Below are 22988 nucleotides of genomic sequence, written 5' to 3' on the forward strand. Positions count from 1 at the left end.
TTTTCTTGTCTGTTATCATTGCTGGCATCAGATGGATCGATATTTTAGCAGTACACCCTGCCTGCCATCTTTGGTTCTGTACCAGTCCCAGTGGGTTTGATAATTCATGAATGATACAAATCATCTCTTACTCTGAAAGAGCAGTATTGCTCCCACCCTGCTGAGAAGCAAAGATAATTATATATAGTTTTACATTTCTTTGTGCAAACACTCGTAAGAAAACATATTTTACTGATAATTAGTGCAGTATATTTATCAATAATTTGATTAAAGTAGTTTTTTATTTAAGTGAATTGTTGATTTGTAAGATAATCTTTCTAGCCTAGTATTATTTTATCTAAAAAAAAAAAAGAACAATATGTCATACGTAAATAAAATATGAGCCAACACGGCAAATTTTATTAAGCAGAAATATGAATATTCAGGCATATAGATTCCCAAGCTTAATTCAATTTACGTTCATATGTTTTCGTACATAAAGTGATTAACCTTGCTGGCCCTTGCTTCGGTTTCAATATTCTGTTGCTTTATTCAGTTTTCATTTGAATATAAATATAGTTGCAGAATATCTAGCTTTGATGGTGATGTCATTAATACATGTTTTTACAAAAGAGTTTTATGAATGCTGTAAAGCAAGCTTAGACAACCTGTGTTTCTCCAACTATTGTGGAAGTTACTATAGAACCAGGGTGGTCTATTTCTGTTCTAAAGCAACCGGGTACAGGAGGGCTGTATCCGGTCCACAAAATGCCAGTGGCCTGGTAAATAAAAAATAATGCACTCATTCAATCAGTAAAACTTGTTGGGTATTTGAGTATCCAAAAATAAACCATTTCTATGGATGAAAAAAAAATTTAAATATTGAATACGGTATGGTCCTGTAAATAACATATGTTGCATCATAAAGCATAAATTATTTTTTTGACAAAGAAGACTGTTATATCTACAGCACACACATATCTTGGCAAAAATCAAGAACATGAATTATTCAGTGAGCATTGTTTTCCAGAGGGATGGGGGTAATTGTATTACGCACTCCTTACTTCCTGCTCTGAAACTAGAATCAGGACTCTTACAGTGCTAAAATCTTTATTAAATTATTCAAAGTTATGGAATAGAAGGTAAATATTACACATTCTGTGCAGGACAGAAACTAAACTTTGGGGGGAATTCAATTGGTCGTGTTACTGCCAAAAGTAAGGCGGCCTGTGCACTATTACCGATATTACGGTAATATTGCGCATTCTTACCCTTAATACAGTAATCTTTAATGCTGGTTTTTGCTCACAGCTCAGGGAGCCGAAAGCAGAAATCAGGGTTAAAATTGCCGTATTAATGGTAATATAATTAAGGCCCCGTTGAGCGCGGCCAAATTGAATTCCCCGGTTTATATCTAATTCTGATTAAGTAATCTAACAGTACGAGACACTATTTCATGTGGCAAGCCAGTCACTGCCCACTTTCTAGATTTGCCTTTGCTCATGCGGTCAGTTAAAATAAATAGAGACATCATTTAAATAATAACAACAGTAAAGAGTTAATGTTAAGTAGAACCTACTTGGTGCATGTTTAACAAGGCAGTTGCAGAAACCCATTCAACTCATTTTCTGTGTCAGGATCTTCTTTGCTTTGTTTCATTGCAGTAATCTGTGACTCCAAAAGCCCATCAGTATGACCGAAAGACGTTTTGGAGTTGAGGAGGATTCCTTGTGAGCTGTAAATTCAGTAGTAGGGGATTCTAAACTTAACTTCTGAATTTGTAAAAAAAAAAATAAGGAGAACCATCCAAAAGTTTTAGAAAGTTTGTTGAGGAAGCAGCCATTTTGATTCCTTAGCCATTTTTGATGTCTGTCAGATGTATTCAGCTTAAAGACCCCCAAAAAATAAACACTTGAGGGGGGGGAGGGGTGTCGACCATGTGTCCGTTTTTGTTCAGTACAGAGCTGATAAGTTATGAAATATATTTGCAGGACAAATACTATTGTGGTTGCCTCGTTGGAGGCCCTACCTGTTAGTCTGCTTTTTTTTTCTTGTAAAATTTTTTTGCCCTTTTTTCTATGTTACTAACATGCTTAATAACTAACATGTCACTCATGGAATGTGTCATTCTACTAACCGTTACCTGAATCAAAAAAATGTACTAACATGGTAGTGACCATCTTATTTTTTTAAGTAACAATCGTTATTATGTTCACAGTTTTTAATTTCCTTTCTCCCCCCTTCTCCACAAAGCACTCAGGCATTGGACACGCTATGGTAAACAAACTACATTGTTCGGTAGATATCATTCTAATTGTTTCTTATTTTGGGTTTGCCGTGTGTTTTCCTTTCTTTCTTTTAACTGTAGACGTCATTACAAAAGAGGAACTGCGGTTGGTACTCTTCTGCTTTCTTTCAACTCCTCCTTTTCATCTGTTGTTGACCTCCTTGGTTTTACCTGTTCCTATCAAATTTTTATTTATTTTTTATTTTTGTTTTTATTTTTTATTTTATTTTACCCACACATAGGGGCTTCATTAACTTTACTACCGTTTGCATCAAGCTGTAATTAACAGAATCAAGGCTAACCTTTGGCTGGCCCAAGTGGCTACTGGCTCGGCCAAACTCTAACCATTCATAATGCATGGCATGAATGCTTGAAGTGTAATGTTATGGTACCATCCATACATCTTTCTCCATCACCAGCAGTCTGGTTACTTACGTTTTCCCTTTGTCTTTTAATATCCGTAGTGTGTTTCCGCATGTGCACACTAGAGTGCGCTATACTCATCGTTTCATTTGCTGTTCTTTTGTGTTTCTTCTTTTGTGTTTTGCATGTTGTTTTCTCCGCTGCTGCTCATTTGTTATCAGTGCAAATAGTGGTGGTGCTTAATACCGCTTGCGTCATTTATGTCCCCCTTCCCAAAACGCATGTTTTAACTAGTCAATGACAGACTACTAAACTTACTAATACGTACAACAGCTGAACTAACCTAGAAAGCATTTTACTAACACCATTTTTGTGTCTGCTAAATAACTGTTCAGTTGCTGTAGGGACAATACTGACACTAGCTCATTAATCAGACAACAGCTGAAATACCGTAGTTTAGATCCTTTTAGGGGAAGATGAATTCTAGAATCCAAGACCAAACTTCAAACAGACATGAAAATGGATTTTCAAACTAGGTTTCAAATCAGGCACATCCAAGAACTGCAGTATTTAGGTCTGAGTATAGCGTGTCCTTTCCCTGTGCTTTGTTATGTAGGTAACAATTTCAGTGGATGGGATTCTGACCACAACAGGCTACACTCAAGAAGACTACACCATGCTGGGTTCAGATGACTTTTTCTATGTTGGAGGGAGCCCCAGCACAGCGGACCTGCCAGGGTCTCCAGTCAGTAACAACTTCATGGGCTGTTTAAAGGAGGTAGGTTTACGATTTTTTATTATATTGATGCGGTCATGTGTTGCCTTGGCTAATGTTGGTTAGGTGTAGTGTCACCCACTCTTCCCACTAGTCCTATTCATTTTTGTACAGTAATATATAATTATTACGTTTTTAAAACTGCATATAAATGCAACTTTTCTGCACTTTATAGTGTGGATAATGCTATTAACTGTCTTATTGTATGGTAACAATCCATTCTGCATTTGGTGTAAATTTTTCGTTTTGAAATGCTGCCGATTTACTAACATGTCTTAGAATTTCACTTTCAGTGTTTTTAATTTTAAAAATATTAGCTTTACAATGAATTGAATAATGGTTTTTTAAAAAATCATAGCTATCCTCTGTGATTTTGGCAAAATACATTAACATAAATGTAATTGATCTAACGCAGTGCTGCTGTTAATTAAGTTTGCCCACTGCTCCATGCAGAGGTTAGAAGAATGATTTCAGTTATTTCAGGAATGCTCGGAAAGCTTGGAAATAAAGACGGCAAATGTCCAGGTGTTTATTAACATGTCGGTGCGTCCCCTCTACTTTGTGTATAAGGATAGGTGGGTCATCAAAAAGAGTGCAGGAGTTCAATTCTGCATGAATCACCCTACTCCTAAAAAGCAACCCTGTAGATCATTTGGCAGAGGTGTTGGTATAGACACACTACAAATTAGTTCATGACAAGCATAACTGAGTACAAGTCACGATTAAAAAAAGAGCCCCACTCAGTGGCAGAACTATCGCCACTGCAAGGGGTGTAGCCGTTAATTGGCCTGGAGAGGTGCCCAGCAATGTCAGAAGTCCCTCCCGCACATGCACAGTGAAGCACTGATCGGAAGAGGGCCCTACTCTCCTCTTCTAAGTCCAAAGCACGGGCCTGGGAGACTGGAGTGTCAATGCTGAGCCCACATTTTCCTATGCCGCGTTCTATTCCTCCACCAACCTATCTATGTACAAGGGATAAGACACAATCAATGGAAAATATTTTTTTTTACTGCATACCATTTCTTAGAAGCCAGATAATCACAAGAGCAAAAAAACACACCTAAACATTTTGAATACTCTACATGAGTGTTTCTCAACTCCAGTCCTCAGGACCTCCTAGCAGTACATGTTTTCCATATCTCCTTGCTGGAGCACAGGTGTATTCCTTACTGACTGACAGTGTAGCAGGTGGTATAATTTTTTCACTGATCACCTGGCAATCCTGCACTGTTAGTGGGTTCTGAGGACTGGAGTTGAGAAACACTGCTCTACATAGTACGCCAGAGGTACACATCTACCGGTGATCCCTAAAAATCCAGTACACCTTGACTAACTGACTAAGGATTTATATATTTGCCCACAATTGTAAATAACAATTAGAGCTGCAAGTAAACTTACACACATAAGCATGCTATTTATAAAATTGGGGAGCAATTATTTGCACATAATAAACTATACCCATTGTATTCTCCTGCGTTTAAATATACTTCTTTAATGGAATCACTTAAAAAATACCTTATTGTTCTACAACTGAGCCATATCTGTAAGCTGCAGAATAGCATTACAATTGTTTAAAATGTTCTATATATAAAAGGTATGAATCATGTGCTGTGCTGTATGTATGTATCTTGAGAGTGACACATTCATGTACAGCATTTGGTAAAGATAAGTTGATTTACATTTCTGTTCTATTTTAGAAACATGGATGAATCATTCCCATAAAATATTATGACATTAACGCACATTTTCTTAGAACATATCGTATCACTAATTACAGGGTTCTTAACCCAATTAATTTACCTTTTTTCAACCTTATGCCTTTTACAGAGTCACTACATATCGTTTAGGTCTGAGGTCGCATGGTCATGATTTAATAGATCTGCAGGCCATTATTTCCATGTGGCTTCTCTGCCTCCCTGACACACTCTGTGTGATCTGTGTGATAGTGCTGGGGTCCACCGCAACATGATATCATGTATCAGAGCATTGCAGTGTAGCTGGGAGGCAGGAGAGCAACATGGAAACAGCGGTCTGCCAACCTGTCAAATCATTACCATACAAGTGTATCTGAAGATGCGCTTCAATTTGAATTTGGGTGTAAGTACGCTCTGCCTAAACAGTACTTGCTATATGTTAACAGAGTGCAGTATACAAACAAGCGTATGTGCAATGTAAGGTCACATCGCAATGCATACAAAAAATTATATTGTAAAAAAAAATTAACAACTCTAAACAGTGTAATCATTAAATTTTTTAGATTTTTTTTTTTTGCATTATATACATTAATCAAGATGTTCTTAATGCATACTGTACATGCAATGTGTTTTTATGATCTATCTTACTTGCATATACTATGCATGTTCTATGCTAGTTAGTGGCATGCATACTAGCACTTTTCCAAGCAAAGAGTATGCTGTGCCAGTTCATCGTTTACACTTGGCCTGTAGCTAGTGCAAACATAGGCAAACCAAGGGGGGTTTCCTAGTGCCTGGAAACCCCCCATCCAAGACTGGGGCACTGTATAATGGAGGTGGCTGGATCCTGCCACCACTTCACACGGCTCTGCTTGAAAAGGGAGAGCTGCGTGCACCTATCAGTAGTGCATGCAGCATTGTCCATGTATATTATGGGGATAGGAAGAGTTAGAGAGCAGCCAAGCACTGTCTAAAATTATAGCCACACCCCCATGCATGCTGGTCACGCCCACTGACGGCGTGGTGTGGAAACCTTCCTCTACAAATACTGCGTTTGCAACCTGCGTCTGAACCCAAGCGTACATACTGTACATTGCCTACGTCTGTTCGCCCTTTCCAACCCCTGTTCCGTCCTTCAAGACATAGGCAATCAAAAGTGTCATTGGCATCCAGACACGAATTGCATGCAATTGCATTGATTGGAGTCCATCTCTGATCAGGCGCCGAGCTACATCACACAAGACACAGCACACAAACGGAGTTACGTCCGAACAGCAATCCAGTCCTCAATGTGTATGTTATGCTTGTGTTTCACATGGATTGCTACAGGTCAGTGTTTGTTAATCTTTACATTTTTGCAGTCACATTTGGGACTAAATTACTACTGCAGGTTTAAATGGCACAATCTGTATGCACAGCAGCAATCACTTCAAACCAGAACATGTAACTGCCATTGAACAGTGTCCAGTGAAAACCATTTCTAAGAAAAAGCAATTTTATAGGGAAAGGCGATAACAGGTGTTTAGAATCCTCCTAGCTCACAAATACTGCTTGGGAAGTTGGGTACCTAGCGCCATTTGTTACAAAAGGTAGAGATCTAATTCAGTAGTGAGCTATAAACTATTTTATTACAAGGTGAGTGTGCACGGTAAATGTGTTTTGCCATTTATTTCTTTTTAGAAATGTATACAATTTCTTATTCAACACAGATTACAAAATTGAGAGAAATCACATCCCAAAACATCCCACATTCCCTATTCTATGCTGCCACCACCTAAAGCTATAACATGGGTCTTTTAGGCCCACTACACAAACCCTAACACACACGTGCAATCTAACATACTGCTATCTAGCAGTGAAAGGGTTAACAAACTGCACTCCAGCAGCTCAAAGGGTTAAAAGATTCAAGTGCCAGTTCATTTCTACGAAATGCTTAAGGATTTGTTCAGAGCATCAAGGGGAAAAGTTCTTACACTTTTTACCTTTAGTAATAAAAAAAATGCAAAATCCCTAGGCATAAAAATGATTATAAAATGATATTGTGAAATACAAAGGAGAACTGCCAGAAATCCTGTCTCAAGAATTATGTCTAGTTCTCTGGTTCCAGTGCAGGAGAATACATTTGATTATACTTATGAACATAAATGAGACCCCAAAGTATGTTTCTGGTTTTTATATCATTATCATCATCATTAATATGTCTCCTTTTGGAGTCAAATTTCTAATGGTGTATATCTTTGTATAGCAGAACACACAGATGACTGATTCCAGATCTGTTATATACACTGTAAACATTTTAAGTTTCAGTAAGCATTACTCCGTGAGCTCCAGAGTTGTGCCGATTAACCCTTTCATGGCTTGTGGGTCAGGCAAGCTAATTTCTTAATTCCAAAGTCAGCAAGACTGTGTCCCAGACCTAAGACTAATTTTATCAGTGTTGTGATTGGATATTGACGTTTTTGTGGCTACAATGCACATGTGCTAGTCACAGAGAGCCTGGCCGCTATCTATAGACAGGATGCACTAGATTCTTACCTTAAGTGTTTCAATATTCCATAGAGCAGTGTTGGCAATATTCAGTCCTCAGGAGCAGGGACAGGCTAGGCTGGGGGGCAGGGCCATCTGCCCCTCATGTTGGGGGGCGGAGGGCCACCTTGGGCTGGGTCAATGGGCCACCTGCATTTTTTTCTTTTAAAATGTTCCTAATAGACTGCTGATTTGAGTCTTGCCCCCTGGACTAAAATTTGCAAGCTGTCCCCTACTCAAGAGCTAACAACTGTTCATGTTTTCAGGATTTATTTAGTCATGCGCAGGTGAGTTAATCTATTTTTCTGGGTCAGCAAGTATCCCACCTTATTCTACAGACATAAATCCTGAAAACATGACCTGTAAGTAGCTCTTGATGACTGGGTCTGAGCACCGCTGCCATAGGGTCTTTCAAGGACCAAACTTTCGATGATCAGTGACCATATATAACTGCAGTATTACCCTACACTTATTGTGTTATCGGCAAATCCTATCTCAGGGCACTGTGTCATATTGCCAGTGTATTATGTGTCCTATATGGGAGTTTTGATGACGGATTTGATACAGTAAAATAATGAGTTATGATCACAAGCTGTACCGTCTTTCTATATAACACGCCCACTTTGCTGTTGGTCTTGGAAATATATTCTCATAAAAAAATATTTCAGTCCTAGACATTTTTGTAGTAATGTGTGTTGCCGGCTAATGTGATTCAGGGCATAACATTTTTATACGATATCATTTAAAATTGTGGAGCACATTATTTTGAAGCAGTGTCTGATTTTAAATATTTAATATTCAAGGTATCATAAGGGTGTCTGGTAGGAAAGAAGGCTGCTCAGGCATTAGAGTATGCAATCTGAATAGCTGAGTAGCTCTAAAAAATGGTTATAGAATAAATGTAATATGTGTGACTGTAGACCGCATGTTACACTGGTCTCATGTTCTTCATCTATCATAACCTAAAGCAGACCACACATTGACTGCCTCTATGAATGGAAGTAATTGGCTCTATTTCCTTTTATAAATTGACTTGCTACTGCTATGAGATCCAGCTATGTAGGACTCAGATGTAGAGGAAACAAATTGGGATCCCCTGATTGTCTGATATGCAACACATTGTATTGGGGAGCACCTCTTTTGGAGGTCCTAGTGCAGAGGTGGGCAGCAGTTAGAGCTTTGACCTGTGGCCCCCAGCTCCCTCCTGCTTTATTGTCAGATTTGTTTGTTGTAGCTTGTAATACTTGTTTAACATGCCTGCTGATATGTTGTTATGGATAGTAATGTCTCTTTCTTTGATTAAATATATTATTTTAACTAATTACTGTTGCCCTTTTAAAGTTTAGAGGTCCACACCAGGCGATCTTGGAGTGTATCAGGTTGCCCACCATTGTCCTAGAACAATGGCACACCGACTCTTGTGCTTTATAGCTCTCCTCTACATACAGTGTACATACTTGTTATACCTCCTTTCCTGGAGATCCCGCCATTGAGCATCAGGGGGCAGGGCCATAATGATATTTACCCCTAACTATCAGATATACAAGTAAACGGGGATAAACTTGTGTCACTTTATGGCTAGAAATATGTTTACATAAGATTTCAACTCAAAGGAATTAGCTGCTACACTAAGTCTTGCATCTTTGACTAACAGGAAAAATAAAAAATATATGAAATAGAGCTAGTACCAAAACTTCTCAGTCAGATATTTGAACATTTTGACAATGAGTTGCTCACCCTGTTCCAATACTAGATTCTGTGAAATTAATTTATTTACAACACATGGTGCTTAAATAATGGAATGCCTAGGTACTATGTTACTGATTCATCAAGGCACGCATACTAAGCGCAACCTGTGTTTGTTTTAAAACACACAGAATTCAGGCATACGCACATCCGAAGTCAACAAGGAGCTGATCTGACATCAGGGGGTAAATGTATCAAGCTGAGAGTTCTCCGGCGGGTTTGAAAAGTGGAGATGTTGCCTATAGCAACCAATCACATTCTAGCTGTCATTTTGTTGAATGTACTAAATAAATGACAGCTAGAATCTGATTGGTTTTTCAAACCTCGCCGGAAAACTCTCAGCTTGATACATTTACCCCCAGGTGTAGGTCTGCTCTGCTCTACTGCACCAGACACTGCAGGATACGTCCAATACCTTTGTGGAATATAAACTCGCAAAAAGAACAGAAAAAATAAAACTTATTCAATTAATGTCACCTAATATAGGCATTAATGATATAAAAGTTAAAAAAAGGAAAGTTTTGGTTTGGTTTTTTATGTTTTTATTTCCATGAAACACATTTATTAGGATGTTCTTAATGTCTACTGAGCATAAAATAAATTTGTACAGTTGCTCATGATTGCAAACACATGTTATAGCATGCATACGTGATTGTCGGCACTAGTGCTCAGGACTTTGACTTGCCCTGTAGCTGGAACAAGAGATAAGGCAGAAAAAAATGCACCTTTTTAGATGCTCAGAGCTTGAATCAGACATGGCTGCGTGCGCTCGAGTTTGGCATGCTCTTACTGTACATTGACTACGGGCGAATGCCCCTTTCTCGCCCAATTCCCTCCCAGAAATTGTAAGCTGTAGTAAGTGTCCTTTGCTTATGAAGATTAATTGAAAGTTGTTGCGTTTATTTGCGTATGGTCCGGTTTCTGGCATACCCAGATTAAATTTGTGGATTATACGCACAAAATTGGCATTTACGTTCATTGATGAATCAGGTCCTATGGGTTATATATATGTTCCTGTGCATTTTACTTTCCGAGGCGGCAATGGAAATGGCTCAGTCATACTTTAGATAAACTATTATAAGTGTTTGTTTATAGTTTATAGTTTGTGCAAAATCTAAAAGACAAACATGGGTATATTTTTCAAACCTTCTAAAAAGCAAAAGTGGAGGATGTTGTCCATAGTAACTGTAGCTATTGTTTATCCTGTGCTTTCTAGAAAATGATAGCTAGAATCTGATTTGTTGCTATGGGCAACATCTCCACTTTTCCATTACAGATGATTAGATAAATATACCCCTGTGACCTTAATCATTATTAAATCTACCAACAAAGTAGAAACCACATATTAAGACTTTTGTACAAGTAAATGAACATTTCATAAATGAATTCTCTACATGTAGCTGCGCCCACCCCCAAGAAAAATACAATCTGGTTGGTTTACTTAACTGAAATTTAAAATTCAGTCTATTCAAGCCCACTAGTGGCTGAGCCACCTGGACAGTGTTTTGCAACAGATCAGTTTGCAAAGTACAGGTTTGAAAAAGTTTGAGCAACAAATTCTATTTTATTTTTTCTTTAAAAACAAAGGAAAATATTTCCTAGTTTCTTTCTAATCAACTTTTTGCATGTTTGAAATGTCTTCTTATTTATTTTTGTCTTAGAACCATTAACCCACAATTGAGCAACTAGCTCAAAATTACCCCACAATCTGGACCAAGGGAAAATTGTTTGTTATTGCTGTCTATAATGAACAGGTTGTTCATTTAATTTCTATGGGGCAGCCATTTCTAAGAAATGTTTTATAGAGTATATGCTTTATTACAAAGGTATAACATGTAATTATAATATATAGTTCACAGTATTTTATTTTGGGTAATAGTGTATATAAAAAGGAAAAAGAAAAGTGTTATTTTGTAAGTGTCTTTTCAGGTTATACAACCATTTATAGAACTAACAATTTAGATAAAAGGGCTAGTTATATCACCAACAACAAAGCAAAAAGGATTAGTCAAGTGTGGAGTTCAGTACACTTGGAAATTGTGATAGAAGATAAGAATGGTATATTCAAGAAAAAGATAAACCACACAGAGGAGAATGTACTGAAGAAGATGCCAAAAAGTGAGAATACAGAACTATTGATCAAGGGAAAGATTGTACTGACATTTTCAGCCTAAGAACCTTTAAAGAGCACAGCTACTTTCTGCAGTCAGATAAACACCTGAATGACGGGCAGACTGCAGATACTCTAGGAGTGTTAAGATGTGGTGTTTGCACATGAATTGTCGAGGATGTCTAGGACATACGGTGGCTATAAAAAGTATTCTCTCCTTTTGCTAATTTTATTGCATCATGGAACTAAAACGGAATTATGTATTCTTACCATTGATCAGCACAAAATGCTCTGTGATGTCAAATAATAAGTAATTCTAAAGCTTTCTTCTAATACATTTGAAATACAAAATGCAATAATTGACTACATAAATATCACCCCTTTTGCAGAGATACATCTAATAAGCCCTAGTGCAATCAGAGGCCACATAGTTAATTGATTGGATTTCACCTTGTACAAATAAAGTGTATCTGTTGAGTACAAAATAAATACTACTGTCTCTGAGACGCCCCAAAGCAGCTGGTTAGTTCAGTGGATCCCAAACTTTCTCAGTTCAAGGCACCCTTAAGGTCTCCATAATTTTTGCATGGCACCCCTAAGCCAAAATAATTACCAAGTAGTCCCCTGCCTTGCTTACCACCGGCCCTGGCAGCGGCACCCCAGGAAGCCGCGGCACACAGTTTGAGAACCACTGAGTTAGTTCAATTCCAAACATGAGCTTCATCATGACTCTATTCGAGGAACAAGCAGGACCCTCTTACCTCTCTGTCTGTCTTTATTACCCAGTACTATTTTATTACTGTGTTTGTTCCCAATTGTAAAGTGCTACGGAATTTGCTGGCGCTATATAAATATATGATATTGATGATGATATTGTACAACTGTGAATATGTCTAGAATAGGTCATCCTCCAAAACATCACTGCAAGAAGGGCTTTCGTTATGGAGGCCACCAAGAGGCCCATGGAACTCTGACAACCTTCCATGGGAGAGATGGGAGAAACATGGTACAACAATAGCTCAGACACTTCAGAAATCCGCGCCTTCGAAGAGGGTGCCAAGATGTAGACGTTCATGAAGAGAACACACATGATAACCCAACTACAATTCGCCAGAAAGCAGATGGGAGGAAGTTCTTGTGGTCTGATCAGACCAAGATTGGATTTTTAGGCCTCAACGCTAGTTGCTATGTTTTGAATAAACTAAACACCACTCATCAACCTATAAACATTATCTCTGCCATGAAGTATGGTGGCAGGATCATAATACTGTGGTGACGCTTCTTATTTTAAAGGATTGAACATTATTCTATCAATAGAGGGTAAAACATATGGAATAAGACATAGAAAAATATTGGAGACCTAGAACTTGGGAGATTTACATTCCAGCAGTGGAATAACTAAAAGCATAAGTCACATTAAAGTGGCTTAAACACAACAAAAGTAACAGACTTAGGGGTAAATGTATGAAGCTCCGGGTTCTTCAACATCCGCGAGTTCGGCGTCTTCAGCGCTTAAATTTAAAGCGGCGCTGCCTTGTAAAGGGAAACTTCCCTTTACAAGGCCGCGCCGCTTTAAATTTAAGCGCTGAAGATGCCAAACTCGCGGGTGTTAAAGAACCCGGAGATTCATACATTTACCCCTTAGAGTGGCCCAAACTTAATCCCATTGAGAATCTGTGCAATAGTTTGAAAATTGCTGTTCACTAGCAGCATTTATCCAATCTGATGGTGGTCAAATTATATTACAAAGATTAATGGCAGTGCCCAGGTGTAAAAAGCTGGTAAAGACTTATCCAAATAGATTACATATATATATATATATATATATATATATATATATATATATATATATATATATATATATATATATAAGGAAATTGGTATAAAGTCCTGTAGGCGTCCTGTGGGTGGTTTAAAGTGTAGTCTGCTTCCTTTTGGTTTTTATGACAGTAGTCACACACTGATCAGTAGAGGGAGCTTCAGTAAGCCGATGGAAATGATAATTTGTCTGCTTTATGTACAAAGGAGCCCTTATAGCATTTTATCATGGACAAAAAAAATAAAATTAAGCCCCAAGTTGGTACTATAATCTAATAGAAAAAAATATGCAAATACCAGACAAAAACACTTTACTAGTGGCACAATATATAAGTTATTGTATTAATAATATCACATATTCTAATGAACATATATTATTATGCAAATATGCTATAAACTGGTTTCTAATGTTTTAAAATCTCAGAACATTTATATTTTAAATCATCTCTATGCGTAAAGTATTTAGATACATGTACAGCATATTTCTAATTTAAGTTGCAAAAGAAAGAGCACTGTTGTAAAGGAAAATTATTATTGTATTCAGCGTTTTTAGCTTTTTATTTAATACATCAATTGATGTTTCAAATTTTCTTACAACAACATGCTGAGTAACCAAGTAAATTATTACGATCAACAGTTGTAAGTATTCAATAGAAATATTCAATCCTATTTAAATGATTCCTTTGCAACATTTTTTTAAATTATTTTTTAATGGGAAATTATTAGTAAGAATTATTATTATAATATTTCTCTTTTCCATTTCATGATCCCTAAAAAGCCTCAAAAAACCCCAAACACTCCCTAGTCGTTAACTCGCTTATTTGTTTCTCTTGTGCTTTCTGCTTGAAAATATTATCTACTTCTTTGAAGCACCAAGAGTTAATTATTTTACAAAGAGCAGCAACAATGTTTCAACAATGTAGTAAACAGTGGTTGTGGCTGTCTGCCTGTCATGGTCTATTGTGGAGAAAATGGAATGGTGGGTTTCAGAGATGGAATCTGAAAGTAACTAGGATAGAAACAATGTAAATGTATTCTTATATTCCCACCTATAGGCAGCAGAACAGTCAATTGTAAATCATTGTATTATCTCCGATTACGATATTAAAAAGAATGTGAACTTTCCCTTTATGGGAATTTTTCAGGAATACTTTGTTATTAAGTTTTTAGCCAAGTCTTATCCATGTGAATTCAGCAACATGGATATTCCTGATATTATTTCATTATACACATATCCTCCTAGCCTGCAATGAGGCATTGATATACTAATTTATTTCTTATTACAAAACAATGTAATTAGCAGATTTGAAAAAAGAACACTCCCGTTTTCCCTTACATTGTTGAGTACATTAAGACTTTCAGTATCTTTGACAATAACTCCAGAAAATCTGAAAATGTTCATTTAATAAGAGAGTTCTAAATATGTTAAAAAGCACTTATTTGCCAATACTGATTTCCTCCACGCATATAGGAGTCTCAGATCACAAGGCTTAATAGTGGTTTAAAACTGTCTGACCAAACGGACAAATCCTTATTGGTGATTTTACATTGGCACTGGTGGTAGTCATATTGGCGAAGACGATTATGCTGAGAAATTCCGAAATGCTGTCAATTCCGATTGGATGAAAAAGTGACTGTGAAGATTTCCAGCATTAGAACATCCCGTCACTGAGATTAACATCACTTTAATTTGCGAATCTTACATTTATGGTAATAAGGGGGCGATGTGAGGACCCGGCGGGTGTAAATTATCCAGCCCTTCCTAAAATACATTACACCCCTGCCAGGTTCTCGCATTGCCCCCTTAATAGCATAAATGTAAGAGTCGCGATTTAAAGGAACGTTAATGTCAGTGACGGGATGTTCTAATGTCGGAAATCTTCACAGTCACTTTTTCATCCAATTGGAATTGACAGCATTACGGAATTACTGTAAAAGAAATTTTAAAGTGGCTGTAACTGCTGTCGGCGTTATCACCTCTGCAAAATTCTACCACACCCACACATTGCTGTTTTAACAGACATCAGATGATCAATGTTTGCTCTATTTTTGGCATATCTGGTGTTTGCCGTAGTGAGCAAAGTTACAGCATTTTTCATAGGTAGAGATGATTTTTGCTAGTATTCAACCAGAATCTACGGACCCCTAAGTGCACCACAGGTGGATGTTAGAAACAGCATGAGCACGTACCTTAGCCTGGTGCAGGCTATATAAGTGACAATCTAGACAACACTATCATCTTATACATGTTATGTTGTAGAAAGGAGAAACCTACATTGGTAACAGTTGTAGCTACCACCAAAATAACAGTGTAATATAAAACTTTGTGTAAAAAGTTATCAACATAATATACATAGCAGGGATGGACTTCTAAGTGATATGTGTAAACAAATATAGTGACCCTTCTTTCAGTCCTGTGCTGAATATGGTTTGTTAAGAGATACAAAGGTGAATTCATTCAATTTGTAATGCTGCAGCAGAACCTGCAGCAATCTATGACATTTCCATTTTACCTTAACTTTCATCTCACCATGATGTTCTCAGAGCCAGCTGTAGTTTAGAAATATCTAGAGAGCCACAGGCTCTCTGCTATAGATTTCCAACACCATGTAGTGTAAGATAGTCAATTACAGGTGTGTGATGCTGAATATCAGTCTCTTATCATGTAACACACTGTAGCACCCTTGCGTCTTTCTGGAAATGTTGCAGACAACAACATGTTAGGAGCAGCTGGTGGAGCTTTAAATTAGCCACCAAGGAATTGCTGATGAGCAAATATATTATTAGGCTCCTTAGAGTTATCTGCTAGGATTCACTAAACTCCAGTTGGGTTTATTGCGCATAGTAACTCTATGATAATTGGCGTCTGAGTTTTAATACGTTTGTAATCCTGTGAGAAAATGGAATGTGCCTTTTAAACATAGCTTTATAGCTTTTGCTGGTCTTCATTTTTACTGTTAAAGATGTCCATACACTTTTGGAAAAATATTCCACCAAATAATATGATGACTAAAAAATCATTGTTTTTGATTTCCTTATATTTGATATTGAAAACAAAAGGGTGTCACATTAAAAAAATAAAGCAGTTGCAATGTATGGGCCTAATGATGAAGGTATATATATATATATATATATATATATATATATATATATATATATATATATATATATATACATACAAGTTAACCCGTGCATGATACTCATGCATTCTAGTCAAATGAAGCTACTTAAGGTGTTAAAAAGGTTCTTGTCATGCATTTGGGCCATAGCCCAGGCCTCAACCACCAACCACTCCCCACTGTCACCCCCGGCAACCACCAACCACTCCCAACTGTCACTTCTCCTTCAAGAAATATATATATATATTTTTTAAATCTTTATAAACACTTTTAACAATTAACAAATTAAATTAACAAATTAAAAACATCTTAGTATACCAAATTTCAGCCCTTTCTGAATTTTTTTTCCATACACACTAAGAATTTAGTAGGTCAGTGTATAACTCCACCCAGCAGGTGGCGCTGCAGCTTGGTTTTATTTTTTCCACACACAGACAGACTAACACACGCCACTAGACATTTATACTATAGATATATATATGTACGTATATAGATACACACACACACACACACACATACACACACAGTACTATTAAATAAACTGACAATAAATGAAATAGGGAAATAAATCAGTATTTGTGTAGTGTTTGGCTATAGCTACATAAGTTAAATAATTATGTATAGCTACATAACTAGAAGGATTGAATTATTGAAAATATCATACAGGTCCATCAATTTCAACCTTTCATAAATTATGCTTGCGTTGATCCAGAGAAGGATAAAATTAAAACCTCATAAACAATTATTTTGTCCCATAATGTTCTCTACAAATTATAGCTAGCTACAGCATTTCTTGTAAGAAACCCATCCTATCCATTTTGAAATGTATCCTATCCAGTTTGTGAATTTAGTATTACCACCGCCTGTAATCAAAAATTCCACAGCCCAATCACTCTTACAGTAAAGACTCCTTTCCTATGCTAAACCATCATTCTTACATTCACAAATGATGAACCCTTGTACTTTGTAATGTCTTGAATAAGAACAGTTTGGTAGACAGATCTTTGTTTTGACCTTGATTATATTTGTACATATTAATCAGGTTACCGTTAGGGCAACTTTTTTCCAAAGTTTAAAATTTAACAGTGTTGGTAAATGATATTGTGATGATCCATGGACATTTCATTAGCAGATTCTATCACGTGCACCATTGTGGGGGGACATGACGTTAGGTGCCGACCTGGTGTAGTGGTTGTCAGGAGCTATGTAGAACTAACTGTTTTCCTCCCTAGTACTTAAAATTCTCCCATAGTCCTTCCCTCATTTAGAAGAGTCAGATCAGTGGGAGTTTAGACGCATCATTTAGAAGTCAAAAAGACAGTTGTCAGCACTTATCCTTTACACTGCATATATTTGTGCATCTAGCAAAATGAAAACATGAGATATTAGTTCATATTTTGATCAAAATATTTAAGCCTGCATCCCAGCGTCAAGGGCACCTCATTATATGCAGGTCCTATATGCAGGTCCTATATGCTTTAAAAACCATTAAAATGCAGTTAAAATCACATGCACTCACCTCCCAGGTATAGAGATTTACATCTAGCAAGGGCTGGCTTGTGAGCCACAGCCAAATGTGCCTTAAATAGGCTTGATGGACAGCTGCTATGACAATAAGGCAATATTTTGAAACAAAACTAGAGAATTTTTTTTTCGAAGTCTAAGACTGCTGGAATGATGGATACATCAAGCAATCGGGATGGTGTGCACGTTAATTGGTAGAATGAGGCTGATGTAAGGAAGAGTGGGGGAGAGAAGAAACTTAATTGTGAAGAACCTGATCAATGGAAGGATAGACCATTTATGTAGGAGAATCAGACAAGCAGAAGAGCAGACATAGAATTTAAAAGCTCAAGCGGTGAAAGGTAGACACATTAAAAAGACATCATAAAGGACAGTCGAAGGGTAAATAGATCATTAGGAAGAGGCAGACTGACAGTAGGACATGCACATGAGTTGGTCTTCACATGCATGATTGGACTCATTATGGTAGTGTCTTGGATGTAACATGGTTTTGGTAGGTTTTCTAGACAAGCTTAGTTAGGAACATCCCTTCAGGATTCAGCTGGAGAGCACAGAGAGTGGAAATGACAACCCATCCCTATTTGTGTTTTCAATTAATAAAGTCTATAGAACTCATTTACTAATATTCATTGATATACTACATTTACACCAATCCACAACAACCAATCAATAATTAGCTTCTATCTGTCTACTGCAAGTTAGGCAATGAAAACAAATGTCTGATTAGTTTCAAGTTTTATGTAAAGTTTCACCTGAACACAGTAGTTCAGCCTTTATGTATTCTAAACGATGTACGAACTCTTGGAACTTTTGTGAATAGAACAACATACATCTAGGAAAAGTTTTAGCACTGCTAAGACCATCTCTACCACTTGTTTATAATTATGAGTTTTTTTCAAGTCAGCTAGATATCAATTTTACTTCTCGATTCCCATAATTTACTCCTACTAAGTAAATCACTGGTTATTTTATATAATCTCTGTATCTTGTAACTTGGATAGCTGTGTATTGTAATCATCTGACATACCTGCTAGCTCCCTGCTCTGTGATGGATTGATTCTGTATTTTGTGATAGTGGATGACATTATAATATCTTCCTTACAAGTGTGACATCAGCATTGTAGCTACAGGGACAAGATTTGAGGATCTATAGAATCAATACTTATTAAATTCACACCGCCTTTCTCCATCTTATAAGAGTTTGTTAGTGTATTCATTATGCCTGTTCATTATTATCTGCTGTTACCCTTCTGTATGAGTCAGATTTTGAGATAGACAATATCTGCTGTATTCCACATTAAATCACTAAAGTGCCTGCAGGCAGCTGGCTTAAAGTCAATCTGACCTTATGCTTAAAAGCTTTCCCATGAGATAGCTAATGGGGTTAGGTGTGAGTTTGTGTTTACAGAAAGGATTTCTGCACATTTTGTGATAGTGTGCACTGCAGATAACAATTATACAGCCTATTGCATGCACCTACACTGCTCTTTCAGTTATTACCGTCTACTTGTGTCTGTGCTAAACACTCCCAACCCTTACTTATATATGTACTACTCCTCTTCACTACAGTAGGTAACATTACTATTGCACATTTGTTTAGAGGGGAAGGGGTGCGGGAGGGAGAGGAGGGGGTGCGGGAGACGGGGGACAAGCAGCACTCAAAACTGCCAACTGCAGGTACACAAATAAACTCACATAGGAGAGTCTTTATCCAAAGACAAAAAACACAGAGGGCATCATTTAGAGTGTTATGTATGACACTTTTGGCAGTGTATATGTTTTTGTATATGTTTATGCATATTGGTTCACATTCCCAATACAGAAATTCATATAATCTAATATGTATAAGCCTAGTGGCGTGTGTTACTGTGTGTGTGTGTGTGTGTGTGTGGAAAAAACTATTTTCTCAGAAAGGGCTCATCCAATTGACCTGAAATTTGATATACTGACATTATTTGACAAAAAAATTATAATAGTGAAGTCAGTTAACTTCCATCATCCCCCCTTCCCCCATGGGAGGGGTAGTAAAGGCTAAATTTACGAGTTAAGGGCTCAAACTCTTGACTCCTTCCGGAATGCCAAGGCACAGATTAAGATTGAAAGTTGGAAGCATTATTATGCTATTGAGAAATCTGAATGTTAAGAGAGGACTGTGCAATGGCACTCGATTAGTAGTGACAGCACTGAAAACGAATGTGATACAAGCAGAAGTTTTGACTGGTTCTGTTGAAGGAGAGAAGGTGATGATACCTCGGATTGACTCATGTCCATCCGAAACAGGACTGCCGTTTAAGCTAAGGCGGTGGCAGTTCCCTTTGAAGGCGGCATTTGCTATGACCATTAACAAGTCACAGGGTCAAACACTTGACCGTGTGGGTATTTATTTACCAGAGTCTGTCTTTGGTCATGGACAATTGTATGTCACATTTTCACGAGTACGGAGAAGCAGTGATGTGAATGTGCAGGTTATGAATACTGCCCTTCAAGGAAGACTGATTGAGCACAGCGATAAGGTGTTTAGCAGAAACGTTGTGTATCGAGAGGTTTTAGAACAGTAAGACGATGGAGATTAAGGATGTGGCGATGAAGATGAATGATGAGGTGGTGACATGTGGACAAAACCACGTTAAAAAAGGGCGCTTACGTCGGTAAGTAACGCTCTTCCCCTGAGGAGGCCTGGGCTAGCTCCAAATGCATGACAAGAACCTTTTTAACACCTTAAGTAGCTTGATTTGACTAGAATGCATGAGTATCATGCACGGGTTAACTTGTCATATATATATATATATATATATATATATATATATATATATATATATATGTGTATGGTTAAAAAAAGTTTTTTGTCGCTCTGAAGTTTCGCTCATAGAATTTAATCTGGTAAGATGAATTGCTAAAACACATTTTAAAGTACAGTTTTTGAACAACAGCAGATTCTATTTATAATCAGACAGTCAGATATAACAACAAATGCAGCAAAATGATCTGAAATTTATCACCAGATATATGAATGTTCTCCCATTTAGTTTACAGGGCAATTCTACCTTTACAAATTGATTCACAAATCCTTTAACTAATGGTTCAAACAATAAAACGTTGTTTGAAAATATGTAGGCTATAAAATTGTTTCTCGTGTAAAATGTCTCCAATTTCTTATTGTTTATGGGGGTTTTTAAAATAAAATTTGTTGTTTAATAGCAATACTTTAAAAAATGACATTTAAAAGTCAATTTGATACCAAATGCCAACATTTGTGAACTAATTTGGCAGCAGGAAAAATACTGAACCATGACATTTCTTAAAAATCACCTTTATATAGGGAAAATATGAATAAAGCAAAATGATTTTGTATTACAATTTTCAGTATACAAGTCCCCATTGTTCATCTATTGTACAAGTCTATATAATAATACTTGTAATAATACCCTAGACTTAATTACTGTACAGTAGTCCAAATAGGGTTTTTTCTTTTCTTTAGAAAAAAAAAAAATCACACAGAAAATGCAATAAATACCTGTCAAATTTTCTTTCCTTGGTATATCACAGCCTCACTTACGGTATGTAAGATTTGTGAGCTACATATGCTCCTTAGTGTTAAAATGAAAATAAACCCCTTCACATACCATCAGATTTTCATTCCATAATAGTGTACTACCAAGCAATGAAATGCGATTATACTTCATTTCACTATCTAGAACTTTCAAATATATATATTAAAGCAGCAATCCAAATAGAGGTGTGTTAAACACCTGCCAGCACAGTGGCCTAGCGGTTAGCACTTCTGCCTCACAGCACTGGGGTCAAGAGTTCGATTCCTGACCATGGCCTTATCTGTGTGGAGTTTGTATGTTCTCCCTGTGTTTCCGTGGGTTTCCTCCAGATGCTCCGATTTCCTCCCACACTCCAAAAACATACTGGTAGGTTAATTGGCTGCTATCAAAAAAATTGACCTTAGTCTCTCCTTCTCTGTCTGTCTGTGTCTGTGTGTGTGTCTATATTAGGGAATTTAAACTGTAAACTCCAATGGGGCAGGACTGATGGGAATGAGTTCAGAATTAGTGGCGCTATATAAATAAATGATGATGATGATGATGATAAATCACTGTGAGAAGCAGTTAGAAAAAGCTTTATAATTCCCATTATCGCTTAGTTTCTTCAGGCTGCTATTAATGATTTATAATACTGCAGAATTTCCACAGTATCACATGATTACCATGGAAACCACAGTCACATAGCACATGATGTAGAGAGCAGAGAAGTTTTGGAATGTCCCTCTTAGCTCTGTCTGCGCTGTAAAATCCCCCCTCCCCCACCTTCACATAACATGCTGAGAGCTTTGAGTTTGTGAAGAAGATAATGATTTGTAGCAGGACAGCTAAGAAAAATGGTACATGCATGCTTAAAAGGTACCTAACTTGCTATTTAAAGAAAAGAATCCTTGATGGGATTGCCGCTTTAACACATATAATTGTTCATTTATTAAAGCACAATAAAAAGCAGTATTCTTTTCTCTTGCTTGACATATTATGATTATGTGACACAGTAATTCTGACCAGGAAAACAGACACCTCTTTTTAACATGCTATTCATGTGAAAATTTTAGTTTTACAGTACATTGCCCATCAATAGAACAGATGGATTTCTTCCACTGCTATAACTCTGCTTGTTTCCAAAAGGTAGAGCATTTCTGAATTTGTTTTGCTTTATGTCTATTCCCTTAAATTTGACAGTTTTGTTTTTTTTAGTAGGGGCACGGCAGTTGCTTAATGTGTGCATTAACAATTTTATGCTATTAATCCTTAGATTCAAGTGCATAAACCAGACTTGTCATATGAAATGCTAAATTGATACAATATATCAAATTCATAGTTTATTTTTCTTGGTAGACCGCCCCCCAAATGATACATTACAGGAAAATGAATTAATATGTCACATTTGCCTTGGAGCTAGATTACATATTGTGGAAAAGTATCCAATTATCATTCTTTGCAACTGCATACAGTATAAATAAACCATGGTTTATTTGGTGCTTAGAAAGCCTATATGA

General features: G+C 37.0%; 1 protein-coding gene across 22 annotated transcripts in view; it reads left to right on the forward strand.

Moving 5' to 3' along the window:
* Nucleotides 1-22988, forward strand: part of NRXN1 (neurexin 1) — a 1083382-nt gene that overhangs the window by 393563 nt on the left and 666831 nt on the right. For 9 of the 22 annotated variants that reach the window (XM_075204069.1, XM_075204087.1, XM_075204059.1 and 6 more), the window contains 2 exons: nt 2233-2277; nt 3246-3407. In XM_075204069.1, coding sequence (XP_075060170.1) covers nt 2233-2277; nt 3246-3407 — 207 coding nt within the window. The remainder of the gene's footprint in view (nt 1-2232; nt 2278-3245; nt 3408-22988) is intronic. The other 13 variants (XM_075204086.1, XM_075204063.1, XM_075204073.1 and 10 more) reach the window with 2 other exon arrangements.

The sequence above is a fragment of the Mixophyes fleayi genome, chromosome 3 (assembly GCF_038048845.1).
Source record: "Mixophyes fleayi isolate aMixFle1 chromosome 3, aMixFle1.hap1, whole genome shotgun sequence".
Lineage (NCBI taxonomy): Eukaryota > Metazoa > Chordata > Amphibia > Anura > Limnodynastidae > Mixophyes > Mixophyes fleayi.